The 27,648-nt window shown below is 38.0% G+C and overlaps 1 protein-coding gene across 10 annotated transcripts in view; it reads left to right on the top strand.

The window, feature by feature from the left end:
- The window catches only part of PTPRD (protein tyrosine phosphatase receptor type D), a 1,630,925-nt gene that overhangs the window by 1,574,584 nt on the left and 28,693 nt on the right, over nucleotides 1-27,648 (top strand). For all 10 annotated transcript variants that reach the window (XM_070051957.1, XM_070051959.1, XM_070051976.1 and 7 more), the window contains 2 exons: nucleotides 5,889-6,008; nucleotides 6,535-6,689. In XM_070051957.1, the coding sequence (XP_069908058.1) occupies nucleotides 5,889-6,008; nucleotides 6,535-6,689 (275 nt within the window). The remainder of the gene's footprint in view (nucleotides 1-5,888; nucleotides 6,009-6,534; nucleotides 6,690-27,648) is intronic.

Raw genomic sequence — 27,648 nt, 5'->3', positions numbered from 1 at the left:
TCTTCTTTTCAGCAGACACAATGTCAGATAAAAGAGAAAGAATCCCACCAATTTCTCACTGTTTGTTAGCTTTCTGGATTTTCTACCTTCTTTGCCCTCCCCACCCTTCTACTTGGAATGGCAGCCTGCAGATTCTGGCTCAAAGCAGTTATATCAAAGTCAATTAGAGGCATCGTGGTTTAAGTAAAGAATGGGACTGGGAAGAAGAGATGAAACTTTGCTCTTGATGACATTTGTAAAGTCCTCTCATTCCCTGCATTCATGTCTATAGTACTGCTGTGCTGGATTAGGTCATTTCTAAATTTTGAAAAGAGTGAATTTATCTCCCTGCTTTCCAGTGTTTAGGGCACAGTCTATCATTTCTCTGTATCCTTTATCAGCAGGATGTCAGGCAAGGCTGATGTTCAGGTGGTATGCACTCCATGGAGTTGCCATGGTGTTATAATATTGAAATGCATCAATATAGATGTTATCTTTTCACTGAAACTCTAAGTCGCCTAATAATACTGCTTAATGTTGGTGACACTGGAGATTAGCTGGGTCAAAAGCAAACCACTGTGAAGAACCAACACAAAGGAAGTCGCTGTAGGGCTTTGAGGGGAACCCAACAGCTCCTAAAGAGTAATAAAGGCAGAGGTGACTACTGTTGAGAACCCAACCCGTGTGGAAAGAGCCGATTTCCAAGTGCTACCTAGTCATGACAAAGGGATACCTCACACAGTTATCTGGTGAAAACAGAGTGCTGGAAACCTAGGAAATAATAACTGCCAATTTAATGTTGGAAGTCACTGGAAAGTGTTGGGCAAATCCTTGTGCCAGTTTCTTGCAGCTACATCAAACCAAAAGGAATGCCTTTTTTTTAACTGATGATTTGGAAAGCATTTTAATGGTTTCATGTAATGAACTGATAAGAAGTTGTATGACATGTAATTTGTTTAGGGATTAATATTTTTCAGCTGCATGGTTGTATATATGATTATATGTAGCTATTATTGCATTAATGGTCAAATGTTTCATGTATCCCATTGTCCCTTGGTTCTCCACCAAACAGTGGTCATTATATATAAATTGAGGTGGGGAAATACATAAGCCAGACTGTTTTGCCAGTTGGGAATGAATATGACCAAAAATTAGTTGAATGCAAGAGAATGACACTATCACTAAAGAAAATATAACCAATGACATAATCTCTGTCCTTATTGTAGAACATTAAGTACTAACTGTGTCCCAAAAAACAGCCAGAAGGGTTATTGTAACCTGTAGAAGTAAACATTTTGCTAGCAAAAGCATAGAGTTTCTTCTGTTCACTGAAATATATCCTGTGACTTATTTGAAAATTTCTTTAGTTTCAGTGCCTCTTATTAAATGGGTATTGATAAGTGGGTATCGATAATACCTTACTCCCCCCAAAAAACTTTGATTTGTGTTATCTCTTACTTGTCCTCCACTCGTTGTAGAAGAATCTTGACTGTTAAACAACTGCTCTGCCCAAGCTTACTAAAGAGGGATTTACAGTCACTTTTAGTAACATTTATGGAGTCCCACATTTTATTTCCTGCATATTCTTCCTTTGGTTAAATAATCTGGCCCTAGCCAGACTTTGCAAAGTCTCAAGCAGCAAATGCATTTCATGTCACTGATACTAGAGTTCTTTGGAGGTATTGGTTTGTTACAGTTGGAATTCTCATACTTTTCCATGCAGTCATGCTCAATATGTCTTTATAAAATTGAAAAGAGGAGGTTTTGTTTTCATAAAGTTGTAGAAAATTTAAAAATAAGCCAACCTAGACCACAGTATGATTATGAAGTTGGCCACCACTTCTTGTGTGCCTACAAGGTGCCATGCTTTCCAAGATAAGCCATATGGTAATAAGAATGGCCTAGAATGAGAACATTTTCCTGAGCACAGTCAGGAAACCTACCAGATACTCCCAACAACAAATTTTCTTCTGAATACATTTAAGTATATTTTATGTATAAGTATATTTTATTGTTCCCTTCACTTTCTCTTGATATTGTTGTGAAAAAAATGTATTAATTCCTTATCACATATCTATCGAATGGTCATCCTATTCCTCTTTCCATAATTATAGAAAAAAATGAAAATTACATGAATGTGATCACTTTGTGATAATAAAAATGCTTCCTCCCCCAATCCTTGATTTAGCCAAAATCTGAACTGTTTCATTCAATTTAGGTATTCAGTGAAGTTACTGGGCTTTTTTTTTTTTTTTTTTTTTTTTTAACCACAGCTCCACTGACAGTCTTCTGCTCAGCTTTCCCACCTCAGAGTTTATGGCACTCATTGTCTTCTCACAACAGACTAGGGCCTTTATATTAAAGGACTTCAGAATTCCACAGCTACCAATTTAAACAACCAGTAAATCTAAAAAGCCTCCACACTGTTGGATTGGGGTAGGGACTGTGTCTCAGTTCACCTCCGGGTCCCCGCAGGAGACCTTGCTTTGCACCTAGAAAGTTTTGATTCAAGATCTGCCTGAGATTAATCCCATGCCCTTTTCTTTTCATATTTACAATGATTGGGTAGTTCAAGACAACAACCAGAACAATCCAGGATATAATCTCACCAATGATAATAGCTAGTCCTTTTTGAATGCCTGTCTGTGCCAGCCATTGAGTGAAGTGTTTTAGGTGAGTCATTTTCCATCCTTTACAGTAAGCTGCAGTGCTGGAAATGTGTTTTCTTTTTGCAGTTACACAGTTAGGCTCTGGTCCTGGAAATAGGGAAGCAAGAAGCATTCTGATCTTCTGTGAGACGCTGCCTCACCTGCCACAAATCATTCTCAAAGGCCTCTCAAAGCCAATTCAGAATCGAGTAGAAAAAAGCAGGTATCAGTATTGGTGTTCAGTAGTTCCTGCTTTCTAATTCTTGCACACTCAAGGAGAGCAGCCTTCATTTCTCATCTCTTGCACTCAGCTTTATGCGTGAAGCCTAACAAATAGCAGTTCTCTCTAGAAGTACCTTATGAGATCTTCCTTCTGGAAAAAAAAGTGGAAGAAGGGCTATTGTCACAGGAAAACATTACAAGAGAGGAAAATAGAGCTAGTTTATTTGCATTAGCTAATTAGCAAAAAAACATCATTTCTCTTCTTCTGTGTTTTCTTTTTCTCGCTTTATTCCCATCTGGCTCTGTAATGTTGAAATCTTATTTTTTTTTAGTGTATGGCTAAAAATGAAAGACTTAAAATAATATTTGTCAGTAAATCAAATGAAACTTCTACAGCCTACTCAGGGAGCTTGAGAAAGGAATTTCAGAGGTCCTTGCTAGCAAAAGGAAAACTGTGTTCCTGTGGCTCTTCGGATAAGTTCAGGAAAATCCCACTGCTGAGACCATCCATGCGCAGGTCCGCACACCTAAGCCCTTGTATTTTTTGTAAGCTCCCTTTAAGAAATATTTCTAAGAGAAAATGGCAATGTTTAAATATATTCACTAAAAATTGCTCTCAATTTTTGCATTTTAGTTTGAAACATCTTAAAGCATTTCTTTTTGGTACAGAATAAGATTAAAGTGCATTATTTAAATGGAGTGCAAAAGCAATTTTTTTCTACTTTTAGCTAGAAATTTTCACATAGTGATGCTCAGGGATTCTTTGTGTGTGTGTGTGTGTGTGTGTGTGTGTTTTCCCCAGTGTGGTTAGAGTCTAAACCAGTAATAGCTGCAGTTTCAAACTTCTTACTAAAAGTGTAAGATTAATTAGTAACATTTTAGGACTTTTACATTTTCAGGATGCAAATTTGTAGCTGACAGACATTAAACAATGGAATGATTTTTTCTATAAGTACTGTCTTCTTTGTTTATTTCCTTTGTCTTACTTCACAAAAAGGATGTGAGTATAACCAGTTCTTAGCTTTGAAATAATATTGGAGTTGGTTTACTGCCCTGGACTGACCTTTTAGACTACTTGACTGGATTATCATGCTGTCTTTATGCATACCATACTGATATTTACCCTGATGTGATTCAATCAGTTGGTTTTGGATCTGAAAGAGTTGCTGTCCTGATGCACAGCTTAAGTAATAAGTGTAAATTTCTCTCTTGATTCTTTAACTGAATGCGTTGCTGGCATCCTCTCAAATACTGCAATATGAAGCCTCCAAAGTTATTTTTGTCCTCAACAGCAAGACATCAACTTGAAATCTATTTCTTGTTTTAAAATAATACCTGTGGTCTAAGTTTTGTGATCTTTCTCCCACCAGAATCATGACCACTGAAGTAGTGCTAGTTCTATTCACGTGGTAGTCTGCTAAATATGCCAGATATGACCTGAATATTAATAGATGGTCAGAAGACATACAGAGATGCTCTATGGCCATGCTTCAGCCACATTCTCCTTAAGGAATTGTCTTGCTTTGTTTGAGTTAGAGCACAGGACTATTCTTTGCATCTGGGTAACATACAAAGTGTTTTTTTTTTTTTTTAATCCTACTAACACACACATTTTCCATCTGACTGTGAATTGCTTTTGTTTGTTAATTTGTCAAAAAACATGATGCTTGTATGGTCTTCCAGTTGAAAAGGACCCAAGAATCAAACTCTGCAAATTCAATTACGGACTTACCCTATAAATGTAAAGTGCTTTTCCTATCTTGAAAACTGTGTGTAGAATAAAACTGCCATTTTAGAAGGTCCAGTATCAACAAAGAAAGATCCTGAACCTTCAAAGTAAGCAAGGCTATCACTGTGAAAGAGATGATTACAATATTGTTCATGGAATGCTACTAATATTTGTGTTAAACATAAAAACAAATAATTATCTAATAATCCTATTCACTGGACCAAAAAATTCTAGTGCCTGTAATAATAACACCTTATTGTCTTTGCTTAAATTCAAAGATTATGACTTTCAATTCTTTGTTTTTCAAAGAAAAAGAAGGTGTGCACTGTGATATAAAATGGTTTCTGGAACCTTCTTCACCTAGAGAAATGCATTTCAGTCGGCTTCAGTTAAGAATTACTTCCATTTTTCTTTTAGTCTGAGATAGAAAGGGTAAATGTATTCTGATCTATGGCCTTACTACAAAATGTAGTGCTGTGTTTGTCATTTTTCATTATGCTTTTTAATGCCCAAAGGATATGTTCAGTAAATTTGAGGCTTACTGTGGAGTTGGAATTATTCTTTGTTGCGTGTTAAACTAATTGGGCTGAATACTTTTTATGTGCCTTTTTTCCACTCTACATAGAAATTGCAGATTATTCATCTCAACCTGAATGAGTTTTAAATTATTTAAACTTTGCCCTGCTAGTGTATGACCCTCTGAGACTGCTTTTAAAAACAGACAACTCTTTCCCCCATAGACAGTGCAAGTTTAATTTATTTTGGATACAAATATCATTTACCTTGCATTTTCTAAAAATATGCTTGTGTTTTTTATACTTTGATAAATTTTCATATTTCTACTTTTCTATATTGGAAATTGTGATAGCTAAAGATGAAGTAGCTCATGCCTTTTAAATCTTGATGGATGAACACTAACTACCTTACCATATAGTTTAAATGTCTAGCTATATTCTTCCTGATGCAATTCATAACGTCTATCCCAGAACAAATTTGTGTTTGCTTTTCAAGTACTCTGAAGTTTCAAGAATGTCTCTCCTTATTTTACTCAGAAACAATCTGCAACTTATTTTTCCCCAAGAAAATTGAATCTGTTACTGCTTAATATTCTACCAGTTTGAAAAATGTGGTTTATATTGGCATCAGAGCAGTAATTTACATGTATTGGGATAACAAGAAGGCATGCCAGAAAAAGATCAACATAAAATGAAATGCAGAAAAGCTGTTTTCCTTCAACGGCAACTTAAAAAGTAAAGCTAGTAGAGAAATTGATGAGCATCTGCCCTGAATGTGTCACTTGTGTCTTGTAGGTGAAGTGTGACCAGTATTGGCCCAGCAGGGGCACAGAAACCCATGGACTGGTCCAAGTGACGTTGCTCGATACTGTGGAGTTGGCTACATATTGTGTTCGAACATTTGCACTTTATAAGGTTTGCTTTTTGTTTCGTTGTGGCATCCTTTCCCCTCTCCATTATTAACAAACAGGCTTCTTTTGAGAAATCAAGTCCCTTAAGGCTTTACCTAAATCTTGATCCCACTGGCAACAGTGAAGAATGAAACAGTTCTTCTATTATCACTTAGCAGTTCTTCTCCTTGTCTGGCAATTTATCAGTAAGTATGAAACTCTTGCTCTGAACGGAAGTTTCAGCAAATGAGGAATAGATGAAGAAGAACTAGTTCTTCCTGTGAAATATCACAAGAGCACTTCCTGTAAAATATAACAAAGACACCTGAAAAATGCAGTGCTTTCCACCTAAGGATTTTATCTTCCTGATCAGATATCTGTCATTTATGAATAGGTTTGGGTTTCTCTCTCCAAAAGGTATGTCTCCTTAAAGTCTGTAGGGTGGGAGAAAGAAATTAAGATAGCACATTTCCGTGCTACTGCTTCTGTTATTCATCATCACTACCTGAGGCTAGGAAAGCAGGACCTCAGCCTGTGTTCCTATTTCACAGAATGGGTCCAGTGAGAAGAGAGAAGTGAGACAATTCCAGTTCACCGCCTGGCCTGATCACGGCGTGCCAGAACACCCTACACCTTTTCTGGCTTTCTTACGGAGAGTCAAAACGTGTAACCCTCCTGATGCAGGACCAATGGTTGTGCATTGCAGGTAAGGACCGCCAAGAGCATTTCTTTTACTGATAGTCGGAAGGTTTTTGAGTAAACAGAAAGCACAATTGTTCCTGACTGCATATTCTCCTTACAACTTGTTGATACTCTGGGATAGTAAACACTTTTATAAAATAGATCTCTTTTGGTCAAATTTGGAAGAATTTGATCCAAACACATCTTCTCCCTGGAGCTACTAGGCAACTATGGCCCATTACTATTTTGTCTTTGGGAAAAAATAAGTAGTCGATCAGCACAACAGTAAGTGTGCATCTGCCCTCAAAAATATAAAACAGGAAAGAATAAAAAATGATCCTCATAATTAAGGTAAATTTTCACTTCCAATACAAAGGAATATTCTTGGAAAAATTTCATATGAATTATTTCACAGGTTCCTGGAGGCTGGACTGATATGTCTTGTCATAATAGGAATAATCTGATGAACAAACTAACAGTTTAATGATACAATTTTCAAAGGAGACTGCCTTGCTTAAAGATAGGTGCCAGTTTTGCATCATCGCTATATAACAAATGTACTGATTTGACTTTTTAAAGTATTGAATAAGATGTATACAAAGATATAATTTAAAAGTTATATTCTTAGAAACACTGCTCTGTATTTCTTTTGAAATGCATAATTTATATTTTAGATTTAATTCTAACATCCTCCACATCACTACTCAGGTTCTATGTATGTGTTCTATTTATGTGTTCATGAATTTTTAATAAGAAACTGATTTCTTCCAGTTGCCTGAGTTCCTCTCAAATACTATTACTAACAGACTACTCAAGAGAGCTGGTTATGTTCTACATATTACCACATAAACATAGAGCTCATATAACTTTCTCATAGTCCTTGATAACCTAAGTGATTCAAATATGAAAAAAATGCCTTCTTGAACAAATAAGTAAAATTGAAGTGTAGAATATGTAAAAAAAAAAAAACAATAAAGGGTCTATCACAAACTACTTCTTTTTTTAAAAAAAAAGATTTATGTATTTGAGAGTTAGAGTTATAGACAGAGAGAGGGAGAGACAGACAGAAAAGTCTTCCATCTTCTTGTTCACTCCCCAAGTGGTCGCAATGGCTGGGGCTGTGTCAATCCAAAAACATGAGCCAAGAGCTTCTTCTGGTCTCAAGAGGGTGCAGGAGCCCAAAGCACTTGGGCCATTTTCTTCTGCTTCTCCAGGTACATTAGCAGGGAGCTGTATCCAAAGTGGAACAGCCAGATATCGAACTAGTGCCCATATGGGATGCCTTGCTACAGGCAGAGGTTTAGCCTACTATGCCACAGCCCTGGGCCAGATCACAAACTACTTCTAATAGATTTCTGCAGTTGACCCTAGAAACAAAGCTGTTTTTGCAAAAAGGTAAGGACTATTAATAGATCAGAATAAAAGAAAGAAAATTCACCTAACTTATACTGCCATGGTAATTTTTAAAGAGTGGTATGACAAATTCCACGTGAGATATCTCCATTTTCAAGCAAGTATTTTCCTATATAAAAATAATAATGACATTATCATGTATTTGTAAATTATTTTACAAATTTCAGACCACTCCCCAAGCTTTAATTTTTATGTGTTTTATGATGTTTGATGTTAGTGCAAGAATGAGAATGAATAAGAGGCTATAGGATTGATTCAAATACTGATGGCTACAAAGGTGGTGGTACAATGAGCTTTCTGCCTGTTACCTAGTTTTTGCTCCCCTATACCAGGACAGGGATCATTTTAGAACTGGCCGCTATTGTAGTTTTCTGCATGGTTGTGAAACACTAGAAATTATTTTATGGTTTTAATTCAGGAAAACAGGCTTCTGCTTCCCCTGTCTTTAGTTTGCTTCATGCACTCGCATACACACTTCTTTTTAGGCCTCAAAAAGTCAGTGTACCTTGTTATATGGGCCCCAGATTGGAACATGTACTGCATGTGAAACACATGAAAAATTTTAGATGGAATTTAGCCAGAGGATAGAGAAACAAGAAATTTGGGCTGCCAGAAGAAATGTTGCCCTCACATGTTTAATGGTAAAAATTCTGTGCATAAGCACATACAGAAATATGCATCTAAACACATATAGGATTTATAAAATAATAGAAATTAAAATTAGGGAAACCAAATTTGGAAGTCTTCACTGAAGACATTCTTGTTGTATTTGTATTGAGTTTTGAAATACAGCATTGTCTAATTCTTAAAATGTGCTTACCATTGCCATAAAAAAAAGAACCCCTGGAAAACTTGGATGAATGGATGAATGGATAGATGGATGGATGGACAGACGGACGGACACAAGGATAGAAGGACAGGTAGATAGACAAATGGATAGATAGATAATCTTCAAATGCAGTTTGATTTATGTTGATCATAAACAAGGTATAGGCTTTATGCTAGGCACTATGAGATATCCAAAACAGCTTACAAGCAAACATAAGAGTTAAGACAGTTGGCTGTAATGCCTTATTTTGAAAATGTGCATCAAACACACACACAAACACACACATACTCCGTTATGCTATGTTAAGCCATGTGGACTCACCTCTGGGAGATGCAGACTTCTCCGGAGAAATAAGGAAACAAAGATGAATGTGCAGAGTTAATAGCTGCTGACATTTGGAAGTGCCATGCCTGAGGCTCTGGAGAAGCTGTGTATTGAAACAAACAACAGAATAGTAGGTATATTGGTGGAAGAAATTTGTTAGGAACTTCAGAGTGATAAAGGAAAAATACAGCATAAACTGAGCTCTGTGAAATAATCTGTGTTTACCCATAGGTAATTTCACATATCGGGTAAGAAATGTCAACCTCTTTGTGTAGGGGAGGTCATGTCAGCATAATCCACATCCAAACCATCATGAATTCTTGACTTTGGCACAAGTATATTAAAACTCAAGAGCCTAATTGTTCTGATAGGGTGGCTGATCTCTGTCATTCTGGATAACAATTACTCATGTGGTGTCCTAGATATGGTAGTGTAAGAACCAACTCTGGGAAGGAACTATGCAAACATCATAATAGCCTGCTCATGAAGGGATAATGATCAGAGTTGCCATGTTCACATTACAGATAATGACACACACACACACACACACACACACACACACACATGTACATACACAACCACCTTGGGATGTAAATACTCTATTTCATGGTTTGATTTCTCTTCTCATGTGCTTGGATTTTTCTCGGTAATAAAGGTGTAGTGACATATTCAGGATAAATCCAACCTTTCTGCCAAAAAGATCCCATGAGAATGGAGGAGCATTTAGGTCTGGTAGTAGCAGAAGGGGGTAGGTAGAAAGGAAGGAGGGAATGGGGAGGGAGAGAGGAAGAAAGGTAAGAAGGAGGGAGGGAGGGAGGGAAGAATAGGGATGAGGGATGTGAAGGTAAACCTCGAAAAGAAAGTTCATGTTTCTCCGGTGATTATTCTAGTAATAAATACACTAGGTTAAAAAGAGCCATCAAATAAAAAGAAATTCTACCAATAAATAATAAGAAAAAGCTATGGGGTTAGCCTAATGTTGCAAGCAGAGACCAGGTCTTGGAGAGCTACCCCCATTCAGAGAGAGAGAGAGAGAGAACAAACATTTGGTTCAACAGACAAAGAAGGAAGGACAGTTCTTACAGGATATGTCAGTCAGCGTTGAGAATGCACACTCTAGAGATAGAATGCCTCAGTGTGTTGGCTCATCTACTGGCAGTGTGCCTGGAAGAATGTATTCTATCTCTTTTAGCCTTTTTCTTCACTTGTTAAATAAGATAACACTATCTATAGCAATAATTTTAATGCAATGATACACATGAAGTATTTAGGACAATAATAATTATATAGACATGTACAGTAATGTAAAATTATTGATATATTAGTAATTGAGTTATTTTTAAGAGCCATGTATATATTTAGAACTTTGGGATGAAAACCTAACATGAACTTCAAGGTCATCTGTGCTCCTGTGACCTGAGCCATCTGCTTTATTGAGTGACCAGATGCTTGTAAGTATCCAGATAGTTAATTGAATGGATTCTTAAAATTTTTCGATATTTCCTATCATGCTTATTCCATCTTATTTTTATCAGTACCAAAGAGAATTTAATGCCATGAGTTAGAAAGCATTTATGATAAGTCTGTTTTCATTGAAGCCAGAGAAACCATTGAACTCTTAAAATGATGCTGTTAAGAACATGTGGACCTCAGTGCAGTGGTTCTTAATGCCCTTGAGATAAAGTCTAGACTTCTTATTCTCTCACAGCCCTGTATAACAGGCTGATGTTGCTCTTCACACCTCCTTGCTTACTGTCTCATTCACCTACTGCTAGCTACACATTCCATGCACCTTTATTTCTGGCTCTCAGCAAAAGGTACTTATCTTGCCTAGAATTTCAACTAGTGCCCTTTTCTACCTGAGGATGTTCAACTCAGTTTCATAAAACAACTTAAATAGCACTTTCTACTTACATTGGAAAGGTTGCAACCTGACCGACTCCAGATGGCTTTGTTGATACATGTGATAACTTCTTAAAAATATTGTTTCATTTTTTAACAGACACAGGAAAAGTGCTCACATTTGTGGGGTGCCAATTGATGTTTCAGTAAATGTATATATTGTGCAATGTCCTGTCAGGGGTCAATATATGTAGCTCCTCAAACGTTTAATTTTTTATGGTGAAAACATTCAAAATTTTATCTTAAATTTTTTTAGAGAGAGAAATAGAACAGAATATCACTATTATCTGTGTCATCCTACTGTGCAATAGAACTCCAGAGCTTCTTTCTCCTATGTAGCTATAACCTTTCAGTAGTTATTAATCAACGTTTACTGGCCTGTCTCTCCTTTTTTTCTCTCCAGCCTCTGGTAAGCACCACTATACCTTTATCTTCAGTGAAGTCACATTTTTTTCAAACTCCATCTGTGAACACGATCATGTGATACTTCTCTCTACACTTGGCTTATTTTACAATATGATCTCCAGTTCCATCCGCATTGCTGCACAGGATGGATTTAATCTGTTTAATGGATGAATAGTATTCCATTGTCTGTATGTACCCACTCTTCAATGGATGGACACTTAGTGTATTTTCATATCTCAGCTATTGGGACCGTTCCTGCAATAAGTATAGAAATGCAGGTGTCTCTTTGGCACACTGAATTCATTTCCTTTATATGTACACCAAAAGTAGGATTGTTGGATCATACAATAGTTCTGTGTTTTGTATTTTGAGGTACATGCATGCTGTTTTCCACAATGGCTGTACTAATTTGAATTCCCACCAACAGTCCGCACGTGTTCCCTTTTCTCCACATCCTTGCCACTACTTATTATCATTCGTTGTTTTTATAATCTAAACTGAAAATTTTTGATGGTGAATTTCTTTACACTGCAATACATTATGCAGTTTGCCAAACCATCCCAACTCCCTGTACCCATATCTCAATTCATCCATCTTTGAGTTTGTTCATTTTGTAGATATTTGAGTTGTAACTGTGGAGAAGTCTGTTCAAGCTCATACCTATTCCTCTTCCCACAGGAAGAGTCTAACAGTGCGTTCTAACTCTTTCAAGTAGGTTCACACTTACTATGTTTAACTGTGTATGAGCAGATCACATAGGCCTTGAGATCTACTGGGACGTGATCCATGTCTTATGCACATTTTTATATGGCTCTTTTACCTTAGTGTGTAATCAATAGTTGTTTGCGCAAGTTAGTTGAATTCCATATGGTATCTTAGTAATTTTACAGAAATAGTAAGATAGTTTTAAAACTGGACTTTTGAAAATTTTGTTTTTTTGTTTGTTTTTTATTTCCTTTTCATTTTAATCATTTTTTTAGGATTTGATTTTTTTTAACTTTTATTTAATAAATATAAATTTCCAAAGTACAGTTTATGAATTACAATGGCTTTTCCCCCCCATAAGTTCTTTTTTTTTCATTTAATAAATGTGAATTTACAAAGTGCAACTTTTGAGTTGTTGTGGCTACCCCCCACAACCTCCCTCCCTCCCTCCCTCCCGCGGCCCTCCCCTCTCCAACTCCCTCTCCCATCCTGCCCTTCATCGAGTTTCATTTTCAATCACCTTCATATACAGAAGATCAACTTAGTATACACTAAGCAAAGATTTCAACAGGCTGCACTCACACAACCGCACAAGGTGTAGGGCACTGTTCGACTAGTAGTGTTGTTTTTAAGTTTCATAGTAAAACACATTAAGGACAGAGATCCTATGTGGGGAGCCTGTATTCAGTGACTCCTGTTGTTGATTTAACAATTGGCACTCTTATTTATGACGTCAGCAATCACCCGAGACTCTTGCTATGAGCTGTCTAAGCTATGGAAGCCCCTTGAGTTCACCAACTCTGAACTTGTTTAGTCAAGGCCATATCACAGTGGAGGTTCCTTCCTCCCTTCAGAGAAAGGTGCCTCTTTCCTTGATGTCCTGTTCCTTCTGCTGGGGTCTTGTTCACCAAGATCTTTCATTTAGATTGTTTTTTGCCACCGTGTCATGGTTTCCCATGCCTGTGAGACTGTCATGGACCTTTTAGCCAGATCCGAATGTCCCAAGGGTTGATTCTGAGGCCAGAGTGCTGTTTTGGGCATTTGCCATTCTATGAGTCTGCTGTGTGTCCTGCTTCCCCCCTCAGGATCATTCTCTCCCTTTTAATTCTATCCTTCATTGTTTGCTTTCACTGGCCTTATTTGTGAAATCTCTTTGACACTTACCCTATCTTTTTGATTGGTTGTGTATTTATACTTATCACTTTACCAAGTGCACTGGCATTGGTACCAGTTTGGAGAGTCCTCAGAAAATTTTGTTTGTTAACATACAAGAATACATGTTATCTGTTTATATTAGGATATTTCTTTATTTTTAACTTGACTTGGCCTTAGTGAAACTTAATTTCTGAGTCACTTTTTCTAATATTTTTTCTTTTATAACTCTTCCCAAATGACATCCAGTACATGATTAAGTACAGACATAGATTTCTGGTTTTTAGCTATAATAATAATTAAGGATAGCTGAGCCTTTTTTTTTTTTCTTTTGCCAAGCAGAGTTAGACAGTGAGAGAGACAGAGAGAAAGGTCTTCCTTCCGTTGGTTCACTCCCCTAATGGCCGCCACAGCCAGCACTGTGCCGTTCCGAAGCCAGGAGCCGGCTGCTTCCTTCTGATCTCCCATGTGGGTGCAGGTGTTGCTGTGGATTCATTCTGAGAGGAGGAGCGTGGTGGGGGCAAGAGGCACAGAGTCACCACACAGACCCCGGGAGTGAGGTGAAAGCAGGCCAGAGGCGAGCAGCCCGCAGACTCGTTTATTTCAGTTGGTACAGCAGCTTAAATAGCCAGGGCAGCTAATCCGGTCAGGGGCAGTTTATGCCCTAACCAGTCACAGCCTGTTGCCAGGCAGGCTCTGTTGCCAGGTGGTTTCCCAGGGGGTTTCCCAGGGGGTCTCCGAAGCCACTCCTGAGTAACTGATGCTTGCTTGCCAGTGGCCATCTTGGCATGGCCTTCTCATTCCACCATATGCAGGGACCCAAGTACTTGGGCCATCCTCCACTGCCCTCCCGGGCCACAGCAGAGAGCTAGACTGGAAGAGGAGCAACTGGGACAGAACCGGCACCCCAACCAGGACTAGAACCCGGGGTGCTGGTGCTGCAGGTGGAGGATTAGCCAATGAGCCACAGCACCGGCCAACTGAGCCCTTTAACAACACATAATCTTTCTTGTCAATTGGAGAGGTCCTATTCTAAGTATTTTACATTTGTTATTGCTTTTTCTTTTAAAGATTTATTTATTTTATTTGAAAGGCAAAGTTATAGAGAGGCAGAAGCAATTAGAGAGAGAGAGAGATCTTCCATCCTCTGGTTCACACCCCTGTTGGCCGCAACAGCTGGAGCTGCATCGATTCAAAGCTAGGAGCCAGGACTCCCACGTGGGTGCAGGGGCCCAAGGACTTGGGCCATCTTCTACTGCTTTCCCAGGCCATAGAGAGCTGGATCAGAAGTGGAGCAGCTGGGACTCGAAGTAGCACCCATATGGGTTGCTGGCACTGCAGGCGGCAGGTTTACCTGCTATGCCACAGCGCTGGCCCTCCATATTATTGCTTTTTATTCCCAAATGTCTTTATGGGCAAGAACCTGATTCTCTAATTTCACAGAAGATAAACTGGGGACCAAGAAGGGTCAAGATACTTGCCAGTGCTGATGCCACTAGTGGTAAAGCCACTATGTTCCCCAGGTTGCCTGGCCCTACAAACAAAGCAGATTCTCCTGTCTTTAGATCTCTTGGTGGTTCTCAGACTTTCTGCTGCCTCTTTGGAGTGCGTTTCACTGCCAAGCCTTCCCTGATGACCTGCTTACAAAGAACCATTTGTTTTTTTTTTTTTTTTTTTTTCTGATTCTGCATCATATTGTCACATTTTAGTCTTTATTTCACTCTTTGTGTTTCAAAGGCAATAGTTAGCATATGAGGCTCTTCCACTCCCCAATTATTTTAACATAAATAATTATAATAATAGCTATCAGTTACTGAACCACTACTATTTTCCAAGTATTACTAAGCACTTAAGATATAGTTATTTACGCCAGAAAATGATATATTTTACTCGCAAAAAGCATTAAGTGCAGGAAGGTGATAGGTGGTTTGTTCAAGGTCATTTAGCTCATTAATTTATGGCCAATTTCAAAGTGCATGGTCTGTTCATCCACCAGTATATCAAGTTCTGACCCTTTTTTGTTGCAGAGACCATTTAGTTCCTTCCATTATCTCCTCACTCCCTATGTTAGTAATGGTTTTCAGATAGATATTTGTCATTACCTCTTTACAAATATCTATACAATGCATGAATTGGGATATAAAATATTTGTCGCCTAACTTACAGAATTTGATTTTGAAAGAAACTGAGAAGACATTTCAAGCTATTCATGGAGTTCAAATTTTCTTATAATCCATGCATATTTTTCATTTTTTTATTTTTGACTTCCTCTGTTAAACAGAGAAAGTGATTTTTTTTATTTGACAGGTAGAGGATTTTTTTAAAAATGAGATATGTTTTGTAGGATTTTTCATAGAGTTTGTGGTTTATATTCTAATTAATATTCTGTAAATTCTATCTTCTGGTACCAATGGACTATGGCAACTGATTTTGTTGCATTTGTTTCTTGCCAGGAATCTATAATTTGGGATGGAACTATAATTCCATTCAATCAATTCTAAAGTCTTGAACCAGAATAGCTAACTCATGAATCATATTAATCTCTTTTAAGGCAAAGTGAATGGTTTTTCTTCACAGGACAAATGTCTCTATTTATAAATAAATATGAAAAAGAGATAGATCAAAACTCCCTGAATCTCCTTTAGTCTTTCAGATCAGAGACTCAAATTAGTTTCCAAAATGGGAAGGAATGAGAACTGAAGGCCAGATATAGATCAAAAATGTACTGTAAGTATCAGTGGCCCACTGAGGGTGGTCGAATTAAAAATTAAATGACAATTTGGGGTTGAGACAATTCCAAAAATCCAATCTACATAGTACTTTTCAACTTTATGTAGAGAAATTCAATGAAGAAACTACTCAGGTCATCATATTCACGGCATACCCATTTACCTTCAGCACCAATCCAATATTGAGTGAAGTCACCTTTTCAAGGTCAAAAGACTTTTGAAAACATTGCATATGAGCATTCAATGAGCTAAGAGTGCTGTGGAAAAATGTTTAATACATTTTTAACCATTCATTCTAAAATCTGTCCTTTATTTCTCCTGATGTTCCATTTAAATATTTCTCCAGATCAAAGATTACAAGTATTGCTAAAGCATAGCGTAGTTTTGAGATGATACGTGTGAACCATAGACCTATATTTTCCATAAACCTGGGATTTATTTCTATGTGTAAATTAAGATATAGGAGAAGCTAGCTTTTAGTAGATGAAAAACTGGCTTGTTAAAAATACTGACATCTCTGAATAAGATGATGTGTGGAATATAAAGATTATGTCATAGTTATGGAGATACTTTAAGGTGATGAGAAATGTGAGTAATTATACAAAATGGAATTCATTACTTTGTTATATAAAAATAATTCTATTTTTAGATAAGAATATAAATAGATATAAATATATATATATTTAGATATATATATCTATATATATTTATATAAATATAAATAGATATATTCTTTAGATATAAAGAATATAATAATTCTATTATATAAAAATAATTCTATTATATATATATATAATTCTATTTTTATATAACAATAACTGAATACAATGTAAAAGATTAATTTATGAAACAAATCTATGATACACACCAGGAGTTTAGGTCTTTAATATTTTAATGGCACGTTGTATAAAGGAAAAATACCTTACTTCCATTGAAACAGTTCAAAAGTAATTGAACCAGAAGAAGACATTAAAAGGAATTGCATAGTAGCCTCAGTGGGTGTAAAGTGTTAAGGCTCAAAAACGGTGAAGATAATTTGGGATTCTGCAAGGGACGTTCTGGCTGCCTGATGAAATGGAAAATTCGTTTGGAAAGAAGGCTTATATATATAAAGGCAATAGAGGAGAGATGAGGCCAACGTTAGGACACTACCTAACTTGAAAACCATATTTCCAGAGCTGTGTCAGCAAAGCCCTTCATGGACAGGCTATCATCTTACTGTTGTCATTCTATATCCAAGAACCTGCACACTTTTGTTTAGGAAAATGAATTAATTACAGAGCATCTACCCATCACTTACTTGATTTAATGTTTACAACAGGAATGGTAGATGTACATTATTACTATTTTCACTCCACAGATAAGGAAATTGATTTTCTCAGAGGTTAAGTGATTTGTTAAAGACCATACACCCAACCAGTAAGTAAAGTCTCTATGAGAGCTTCCATTTTCTGATGCAAGTCCTCTCCTCTTTATATATGACATAATGCTGAATATACATGATAGAAACATAGGTAGAACCAGTGACAAGATGCTTTCTAGCAGATTGAGCTGGTCTTTGAGGACAACAGTGCATGGTGTTGTAGACTGTGCACTTGAAATCATTCTACCAGAGTTCAAATCACAGCTATACATTTACCATGTCTGTGGCTGTGACTGAATTATTTAATCTTTCAACACTCATGTTTTGATCAGTGAAGTGATAGTAATAATAGTATTTCTTTCATAGTATTGTTTATAAATATTAAATAATATGGCATGTGTCAAGAATTAGCCAGTACCTACAATGTAGAAAGTCAATAAAGTTTTCCATTATTAATGTTTTATTATTTTGTTTTGCTACACAGAAAGGAGGTGGCTGTTTATATATTTCTATTAATAAAAAAAGCATCCTGTCATGTTCTCTAAAATGTGAGCTTCAGGTCTATGTAATTGGTGATTCAGAAAAGTAGAAATATATATCTGTGCAGATATTAACCAATAAGACGGGTTGCAATAATGTTTATTTAAAAATGCATAAGGCAGGGTGTTTGGCACAGTGGTTAAGATATTTCCTGGGATGCCTGCAGTCTATATCAGAGTGCCTGGATTTGTGTCTGGGCTCTGCTTCTGATTCCAGCTTCCTGCTAATAGGCCCCCTGAGAGGTAGCTGGTGATTGCTCAAGTGGTTAGGTTCCTGCCACTCACATGGGAGACCTGGATTGAGTTCCCAGCCACAGCTGTGGCAGAATTTGGGGGGTGAACCAACCAGAGATCTCTATCTCTTTCTGTCATTCTCTCCCTCCCCCTCTCCCTCCCCCTCTCCCTCTACCCCCTCTCCCCCTCCCCCTCCCCCTCTCCCTCCTCCTCTCCCTCTCCCCCTCCCCCTCCCCTTGTCCCCCTCCCCCCCTCCCCCTCCCCCTCCCCCTCCCTCTCCCTCTCCCTCTCCCTCTCCCTCTTTCTCCTTCCCTTCCTCCCTCCCTCTCGCTCTCTCTCTGGGGGGGGTCTCAAATAACAATTGTATTAAAAATTAATAAGAAAAAGCATTTTAAAAAGCACAAGCACTGTAATTATTTCATTACACTTAAAAATATTTCACTTATTAGAATAGTATTTCCATAAGGCAAAGTTTCTCAGCCTCAGCACTATTGACATTTTAGGCCACATCATTTTTGCTATGGGAGCTGTCCCTACTGTAGGATGTTTAGCAGTATCCCTGGTCTTTGCCCACCAGATGCCTTTAGCACTCCCTTCTCCCAGTTGTGACAATCAAAAATGTTTTTAAGTATTGCCAAATGTCCCCTGGGGGATCCATCACTCCTAGCTGAGAATAACTGCTTTGTGTTAATGAAACTGAATTTTAATTGTGGCAGAATTATTGCTTACAAATGATAACCCATCTCTCAAAGCTTTCATCCCCCCAAAGGCTTCTTCTAATGGCATCAGCATTAAAAACATTTGGAGAGCTTTTCTATGAGACTTACCCTAATAATCACCATTTAGTGCATGAAGAGAATTGGGCTCATTGCTTGAAAAGCCATCCATCAACATTCCCTATGTTGATCACTGACCATACAAACCAAATTCTTGGCTCCAGGGGTCTCTTGGTAGAACAGATAGATGATTGATTGACAGATACACAGACATAAATAAAAAGAGGGAAGAGAAGTGTAGACAAGAGAAGAGAGGAAAAAAATTAAATCTATTAAAGGACAAAGGTGTGCCACCATCAATAAATCCAATGAAAAAAGCCACAGACTCTTGACTGCCCAAAATTGGACTCCAAAAATACTTTTACACCAAGGCAGCATTGCTGCCATAAATCTTCAGCCTCTCAGGGTGGCTACTTTTAAGAGCCATACTCTTTGGAGTTAATAAACGCTAGTCTTTGCTGGGATATCCATCACATTGTTTCATATTCATGCCCGGTATGACGTCCAGCATTTTGGCAGTTCCAAACAATAAGCCCCGGGAGTGCCCTTCAGTGACATATGACTTGATGACTGTCCCTTTTGCACTGTGTAACAGAAGCCAAAGATAAAAGATCAGATGAATGAGAGGAAGGTGAGTCATAATGCCATATCCCCTGCCTAAGTTTGCAGGTTCCTAAAATGCTTTGCCCTTTGGTTTTTTGGGGTGTATGTTTCCGGGACTGCACACTCTATTTTTAAAATCACAGAATTTTACCAAGGATAAATGCATTTCACTTATGTTCTTCTACATCTTTTTCCAAGGAGCTTGAGCAGCCTCTGTTTCTCTCCCTATCCCACTGCCCTCTGTACCTCTCTCACTTCCTCAAAAAATCCTTCTCAATATGTCAGTCCCATAAAGGGAGAGTTTGCAGTTAAGTCCTTTGTCCATGCATGGTGCTGCTTGTAGAGTCCATAGATGGTTAACGTAGGCAGATAAATGAAAGGGGGCAGAATTAACTGTGGGGCTTTCCCATTCTGATGATAAAAGTTAAACAGTTGGCTGGTGTCGCAGCTCACTAGGCTAATCCTCTCCCTGCAGTGCTGGTACTCCAGGTTCTAGTCCCGGTTGGGGCGCTGGTTCTGTCCCAGTCGCTGCTCTTCCTGTCCAGCTCTCTGCTGTGGCCCGGGAGTGCAGTGGAGGATGGCCCAAGTCCTTGGGCCCTGCACCCACATGGGAGACCAGGAGGAAACACCTGGCTCCTGGCTTCAGATCTGCGCAGTGCGCCAGCCGCAGCATGCCTGCCGTAGTGGCCATTTGAGGGGTGAACCTATGGAAGGAAGACCTTTCTCTCTCTTTCTCTCTCTCTCTCACTGGATAACTCTGCCTGTCCAAAAAAAAAAAAAGATTAAACAGTTGTTTGCTTGCTCACATTTGTTTTAGTATCTGAGAGGAAAGGATTATGAAATTCTGATTATTTTAAGAAATAATACATTTTCTCTCTGTTTTGGTTTGGATTGGTTTTGCTCATTGAATCATTTTTAAAAATTGTAACCAAACTTATTTTCTAGTACATCTGTGTGCCTGGGGTGTTGGCAGATTTTCTGAAATTGTGGGTTTACTTATCACTTGGCCATTGTTGCCTAGAAATCTCATCCCAAAACTCAGTGACTTAAAAAGCACACCCATCTGTTACTTCACACTACTCTGCGGGTTGACTTGGGTCTTCTGCAGGTCTTTGCAGTGGGCTGGAAGGTCAGGAGATGTTGGGTAGGACCACCCTCCCCAAGAGGCCTTTCATCTTGGTCCCGTGGTCTCAGAGTTCTAAGGACATCAAAGAGGAAGCCACAAAGCTCTTTGAAGCTAGCACTTCCACTGCATTATCTCTTCAAAGCTCATCAAGTGATAGCTCAGGTTCAAGGGTTGGGAAAACTGACGCCATCTATTGACATTTGTGCCCTAATGTATTCTACCTCTGAGGGCTGTACTGTGAACTCTCATTAACCTGGATGAGTGCAATGTGAATTTCCCACAGAAGGCTCCTTAGGAAGAGCAGACATCTCCAGCTCATGTCAAAATACAGAGTCAATTGATTAATGTATTAAATGGGTAAGAAGGTGGAGGAAACATCTAATTTATTTCAGAACTGCTTCCTGATTATTTTTGCAAAAATATCAACTTGTGGGTGGAAGAAACTTACACTTTTAAGTACTCTTTCATCATGTTTCAAAGTGTTTCATGTAAATCTTCCTGTAATTCAGGATTTATTGAGATTAATGGGCTTTTTAAAACTCAGAAACTCCAGGAGCATAATTCAATCACAATGAATCATAGCTCAGGAAAAGGTACTTTAAATCTTCCAGATCTCTCTCTCTCTCCTCTGTCTCTCTGTCTCTCCCTCTCCCTCTCCCTCCCTCTCTCCCCCTCCCCTCCCTTTGGTAAACCTTAGAAATGTGAAAACAGAATGAGGCCCAATGAAGTTGACAGCTTTTCCCTGGACTCCTGCTAGACTGAAGGCCACACTTGCTCCAAAATGTTTCCCACTCACTCTGGTACTTTGAATTTTCTTCAAATTAATTTCATTAAATAACCCCTTAATTATTTTCTAGATGCATTAGGAAAATAACCAGAGAGCACCTGTACCGTGAGAGGAGGCATTGCGTTTGGCACTAAGATGGTTGAAGTGGGTAATTTTGATGCATTAGAGCCAATTAAGTATCACAGATCTTCAAGACCATGATTAATGGAAAAGAGGACTGATGTAGCCAAGGAGCAGCCTGAATACAATGGGCACCCAGGTGATCAAGTAAGGTGGGGGCCTAGGAAACAGCAGAGGGCTGCCAGAGGGAGATGGAACGAATGTCAGAGATAAACTCATCCTGCTTTGCAGCAGTGCCTGGAGCTGGGATGGTGGAAACCACTTCAGGCTACTAAAAATTACTTGACATGCTGTCTTGGCAGCCCTGCTCGGGTTCACAGTGGCTGCCTTGTGTATCGGCTGCTCCCATCGGAGCGCTCGCCTGGCTCGGCAGTGGCGTGCATGAGCGTTTTAGTGTCCATATGCCTGGGAGGCTCATCATCCACAATTTCCTCATCCAGGTTCCAGCCAAGTGCAGCAGATGCTATTGTTACCTCTTCTATTGAATAAAGTGGGAAGCAGAGAGAGAAAGGAATTTGTCGATACTGCTTTTCTGCTGGAACCAAAATAAAGCCTGTGTGTGGTATATTGTCCAACAGTAAACCGTGTGCCAGATTTCTATTTTGTATAACACAACTTCCGTAAGACAAGAATCTGCTCCTGTATTTCTTAACATAATGTAAATGACCTTCATTCTCCTGAAGATGTGTTACAATTAGAGCCATTCAGACTTCTCAGTTTAGATTTGTGCTGTTTCTTGCACTTCAGATCCTTTGCTTCTGACCATACCATCTGCTGGAATCACTTCTATTTCTTTCACACACTCACAGTGTTTGTTATGTGCCTAAATCTAGCTGTGCAAAACTCTGAAGTCTTTCATATAAATAAACAAATGTTTAGCAAGTACTTTTTAAACCCGTTGCCTAGCATTAATAAGGTGCATTTGCCTTTCTAAAGTAAGTACAGCTGCTGGGAGGATAGCTTGATGCAGAAATGAATCAATTCCCCCCAAAACTCAGAAGAGTATCCCTTTTGAAATAAATCCTGTGATTATAAGCAGTCTCTGTGCTGAAGACAAACTGAATAATGATAAATTAAGTGCACAAAAAAGGATTTTTGGGACACAGAGCATATCTGAGGGATGGAAACTCTTTTTCTTTTAGATTTATTTATTTATTTGATAGGCAGAGTTACACAGAGACAGAGAGTTTTCCATCCACTGGTTCACTCCCCAAATGGCCACAATGCCAGATCTGGGCCGATTTGAAGCCAGAAGCCAGGAGCTTCTTCTGAGTCTCCCATGCATATGCACGGGCCCAAGCTTTTGAGCCATGTACTACTGCTTTCCCAGGCCATAGCAGAGCTGGATCAGAAGCAGAGCAGCCAGGACTTGAACTGGTGTTCATATGGGATGCCAGCACTGAAGGCAGCAGCTTTACCCACTACACCACAGCACAGGCCCCAGAATGGGGACTCTTGAGCCTCTACCAAGTCACTAGACCTTCCCACCCAAGTTCTCCTATCAGATCTGATTGTGCCTGAATATGACATGAATTAGACAAAGTCTTACTGAACTCCTGCGTTTCTCAGGGCTCTGCTCTCATCAGCCTGATTAATTAAGAATACTGTGAATTTCCTTCACAAGGCTGGATGGGAAGGGCAGAACACCAAGTACAACCCAAAATACAGGTTCTTTGCTAATCTGTTACACAAGTGAAACAGAGAAGACAGTATAGGGGAAGATCTAAGTTCATTTAGAAATTGTACCCGATTTTGTTTTCCATTGTCACTGTGTTTGTTTACCTTTCCCTTTTGGATCCATTAACTACCTCCAGATTTGCATGTAAAAGATGTGAGTCTGCCATTTCCTAGCCGTAATTTTTCAACTCATGTTGGTTTCTGGCCCTAAAGAGAACCAAGTGGGCAGAGCCTTTCTTCTTGTCACTGAGGCAGAGCTTATATTGAGATTACACTTAACTTTTCTCTGAGTAGAGATTATTTGAAGATGCTAGTTTTTCTTTTTTTAAATTATACTATCCTGTACAACCAAGCTCAAATTGAATACTAAAAATGGACATAGGAGATAAATATACATAAGATGCAACTACCGTTAGTCATAATGGTAGGCCTGTAAATTTTATCAGTAACAGAGTTACTGGATTTTAATATAAACAGAGGAAGACCAGAGATGGTCCCTAATTATGAGCTATGTTTCGCACATGTCATAGAATTCCAACAAAGCTGAAACCATTCCTAAATCAGTTCATAGATAGTAGGGGATTTTAAAGTATAAAGTGATCAGTGAAGCTGCTGGATCTCAAGACCTTCATTTAAAATATGTTCTAATGAGAACAACTCTGAATTCCATAACTTCACTGTGTATTTGGCTTTCAGGATAAGAAATGAGGATTGTATATGCAGAAAAATAAGAGAGATGCTCAACTGCCCTAAAATTATGTGATCTTGTACAGATCATTCACTTTCCTGAGTTTCTGTATTTCTAGGAAAGTAGTTATCTTCTCTATGAGGGAACAGTGGATAAAATTTTATAGATTACATGCTTACTGACATTGATTATAATGATGAATAGGAATTTTGGTTTATGGAAGCCATAATAAGAATTTTCCTTGTATAAAGAAACCAGTTAAGTCCAAACTTTGGTCCACAGTTCTTTGATCATGCTATACATCTTCAAAAACTTGCTTTGTCAGCCTTAACCACACTCTAATCAACTGGACAAAGACCCTTGCTCAGTCTAAACTCATGATCACCACATATATTTGAAAAACCATAACCAGTCATGTCACACACAACAAAAATCCTTATAACCTGTAGTTTACATTCTCTTTCTCTTGTGTGTGTCTGAAAATGATTGATCTACTTTGAGGCTATTTTCTCTGATGTTCTACATACTGAAGTTCACTTGTTATCTTGATTCGATTAAATGCAAACATATTGGTTTGTGCAATACAATAGTTAAGCAACAATATTAACAAAACCTTTTCAAAATTTGGTTAGAATCACTGTCAATGTAGACCAGTTACAAAAGATAGGTATGTAAGCCTTTGTTATTCTGTGATTATATTTTCTGTAGTCTTAGGAATAAATACATTTTTAAAAATCTGAACTAATTCTGCATAGAAGTCATTTCTGGAGTAAATCTTGGTGGCATACCTAATGAACAGAGATACAGCAATTCGTAATGTAGTCATCATATTTTGTACCGAATTCTCTGACTCACATCACAGTTTGGTTAAATTTAACTGAATCCTAACTATTGGAAGGAGGTCAGAAGTCACAAATGAGATCCTAATTTTTACACCTCCTCTGTCAGAACCCTATATTTAAAAAAGCTGTATCTTAAGAGGGGAAGGGAAGAAGCTGTGTTTTCCAAACTTTTTTAGTTTGAACATTTTCAAATTTAACCAAAGTCGAGAGTGAGCATAATGAACCCTTAAGCATGCATCGCCTAGCTTCAATTACCAGCATTTCAGGCAGTGTTTGTTAAATGGCAATTCATTTTCTATTTTTTTAAAGAAACTCATTACGTAACTGCCATTCAACATTTGAGATTTTAATAGTCCAGGAAGCCTTATCTCTGCTAAATGTTTGAGTCCATGGACGTATTTGATGTAAAGGCCACTCATTACCAGTCCTCAGCCCCAGGTTGAGTGCCTCTGGACTATATCTCTTATGCTTCTCTAATCTGTTATTTGCACTGCTTTTCTGTGTCTGAAATCTTAGGACATCAAGTTTTAAAATAATTTCCAAGTGTTGAAACGACTTCCAACTCTGAAAAGTTTGTACCCAAAATTGTCCTCAGTGACATTTGCCTTGCAGACATATTTTTAAAATTTGGTTCTTTTATTTTTAAATTAAATGTTAATTTTTTAGGCTTAGTTCATTATAGGCTCCATCACACTCTGTTATTTAACATCCTGTGCTTCACACTCCCCTGCTAAAACTTCCTTCTTTTAATTTGTGAGAGTAGGGCTGGATAAGAAGTGCTTTGCTACCTTATATAGAAAAAAGAAAAAGAACGGTTTCATAAATCCAACTTTTACAAATCCAAAGGTCAGCCACATACCAACCAGTGATTGGCCTATATTATCTGACAAATGATTTTCATTTCCATTCTGATTTCTATGGAAGTGTGATAAATACTACAAAGCAGAAAAATGGTTTCAATCTAAGAAGGCCAGTCACCCTATTTTTGGAACACCTCATCGATGTATGTTTACAATGAATCATGGGTTGTTAATAGTGGTTGAGGGAAGAGCGGACAGTTCTGTAGAGAAGTATGAGAAAAATAAGTTAAGTTGATTTCTTAACAGTAGGTTAAGGAACCTTGTAGCATACTAATTTCCATTGTGAAGATTTGAGAGGGAATTTCTACTACATACTTAAACACAGAGCTGCTTTTCTTCCCCTTGCAATATCTTTGAGGACTATAGGAGTACTCTTATGAAGGAATATTTCCGACAACATGGATAGTTCAGCTCATGGCAATAAAACAGAACTATGATCTACTAAGTGTAATTGGAAAATCAATCAGCAAGTCAATAAAATGTATATGTTACTATAATTTATATTTGTTCAAACTAAACTGCACAGAACTCCAGGCTATGCCTTATGGAGATAAAACTGTATACCGCCTCCCTCAAAGAGTTCTAATAGCATTAGATGAATTTGCCCAGACCAACGCAGACCATCTGGAAGAAACTTTGATCCATGTTTTTGGTTAAGGCCTGGTCATTTAGAGAAAACTTCAGTTAATGCAAAGAACACTAAAAATTTATGTATAGAGGTGACTTTAACTTCAAGAGTATAGTTGTATATTAGATTCATCGGATTCTTAAAAATTTGACTAAGAACTGTACAGCTGACTTATGATTCACAAATTTAGTGTCTATGAAACAATGAAGTTAATACTTTTGAAGCAACCTAAGTTTAGAATGCTTCCAGATTTTTAGAAATCCTTCCCCGTGTATTTATAGTTGTCTCACTTTAACTAATTCAACAGTACTTTTAAGGGTGGGGAGGGAAGGGGAATACAAATTATTTTCATTGTCTTTCCAAAGCAGTTAATTTAATTTTCACAGAAACAAATATTTTATTTTCTAACTATAATTTATCAGTGTATTCCATACTTAATGAAATTATTTAACTAAAGTAATTGATTATTTTTGGAGTAAACACGGGGTATACTACAAAGGGGCGCCGACATCTAGAAAGAGTAGCCTCCTATCATTGAGCTCTTCTGGTGCAGTGAGCAATAGGGGCTTTTTGGAGGAAAACAAAAGCCTGGGTTAGGAGGTAAATTGGTTAAATAGGAGTCAGCTAAGAACACGTATGTAGATAGCCTTATACATTTGGAAAAGAAAAAGTGATGGAATGAAGAGTAAGTATTACTTGAGATAATGGAAACAGAATCTTAACACAAGCTAAGATGTCCTGAAGTGAAGAGATTTTAGTTCATTTTAGTTTGGGTCTTGTATATTTCTCCTGTGTTCAGTCTTTCCATCCATAAAAGGTTCTGTAATGGCAAAATGAGTGATTGTTAAACTTCAGTGCATGTGTCAGGATCACCTGGCGGCTTGTAGGAGCCCAAATTGCTTGGCCCCGCCTAGTAACTGATTCTGTGGGTTTTCATGAGCCCTGAGAAACTGCATTTCCAACAAATTCCCAGGAGATCCTGCTGCTGCTGTTGATGGGACCACACTTTGGGAACCACTGGATCACACCATCTCTAAGGTTGTCTCCAAGTCTAAAATCTGATTCAATTGTCTGTAGTTGTTTTTTTCTCAGGAGAAGAAAGCAACCAGGAAATAAAGTAGCATATTGATTTCATAAAATTAATAAGTATTTCTCTAATACACACTATGCAAGAATGAAAAGCTTTTCATTCTTTTCTGTCATTAGGCCAATTGAATTAAAATATTCAATGCAAGGCCCTCAATTCAGAGAGAATAAAGAGTAAGGAAATTAACATTTCTCA

Source organism: Oryctolagus cuniculus, chromosome 1 (genome assembly GCF_964237555.1).
Source record: "Oryctolagus cuniculus chromosome 1, mOryCun1.1, whole genome shotgun sequence".
In the NCBI taxonomy this organism is placed as follows: domain Eukaryota; kingdom Metazoa; phylum Chordata; class Mammalia; order Lagomorpha; family Leporidae; genus Oryctolagus; species Oryctolagus cuniculus.
This window is presented reverse-complemented; position numbering and strand designations above follow the sequence as displayed.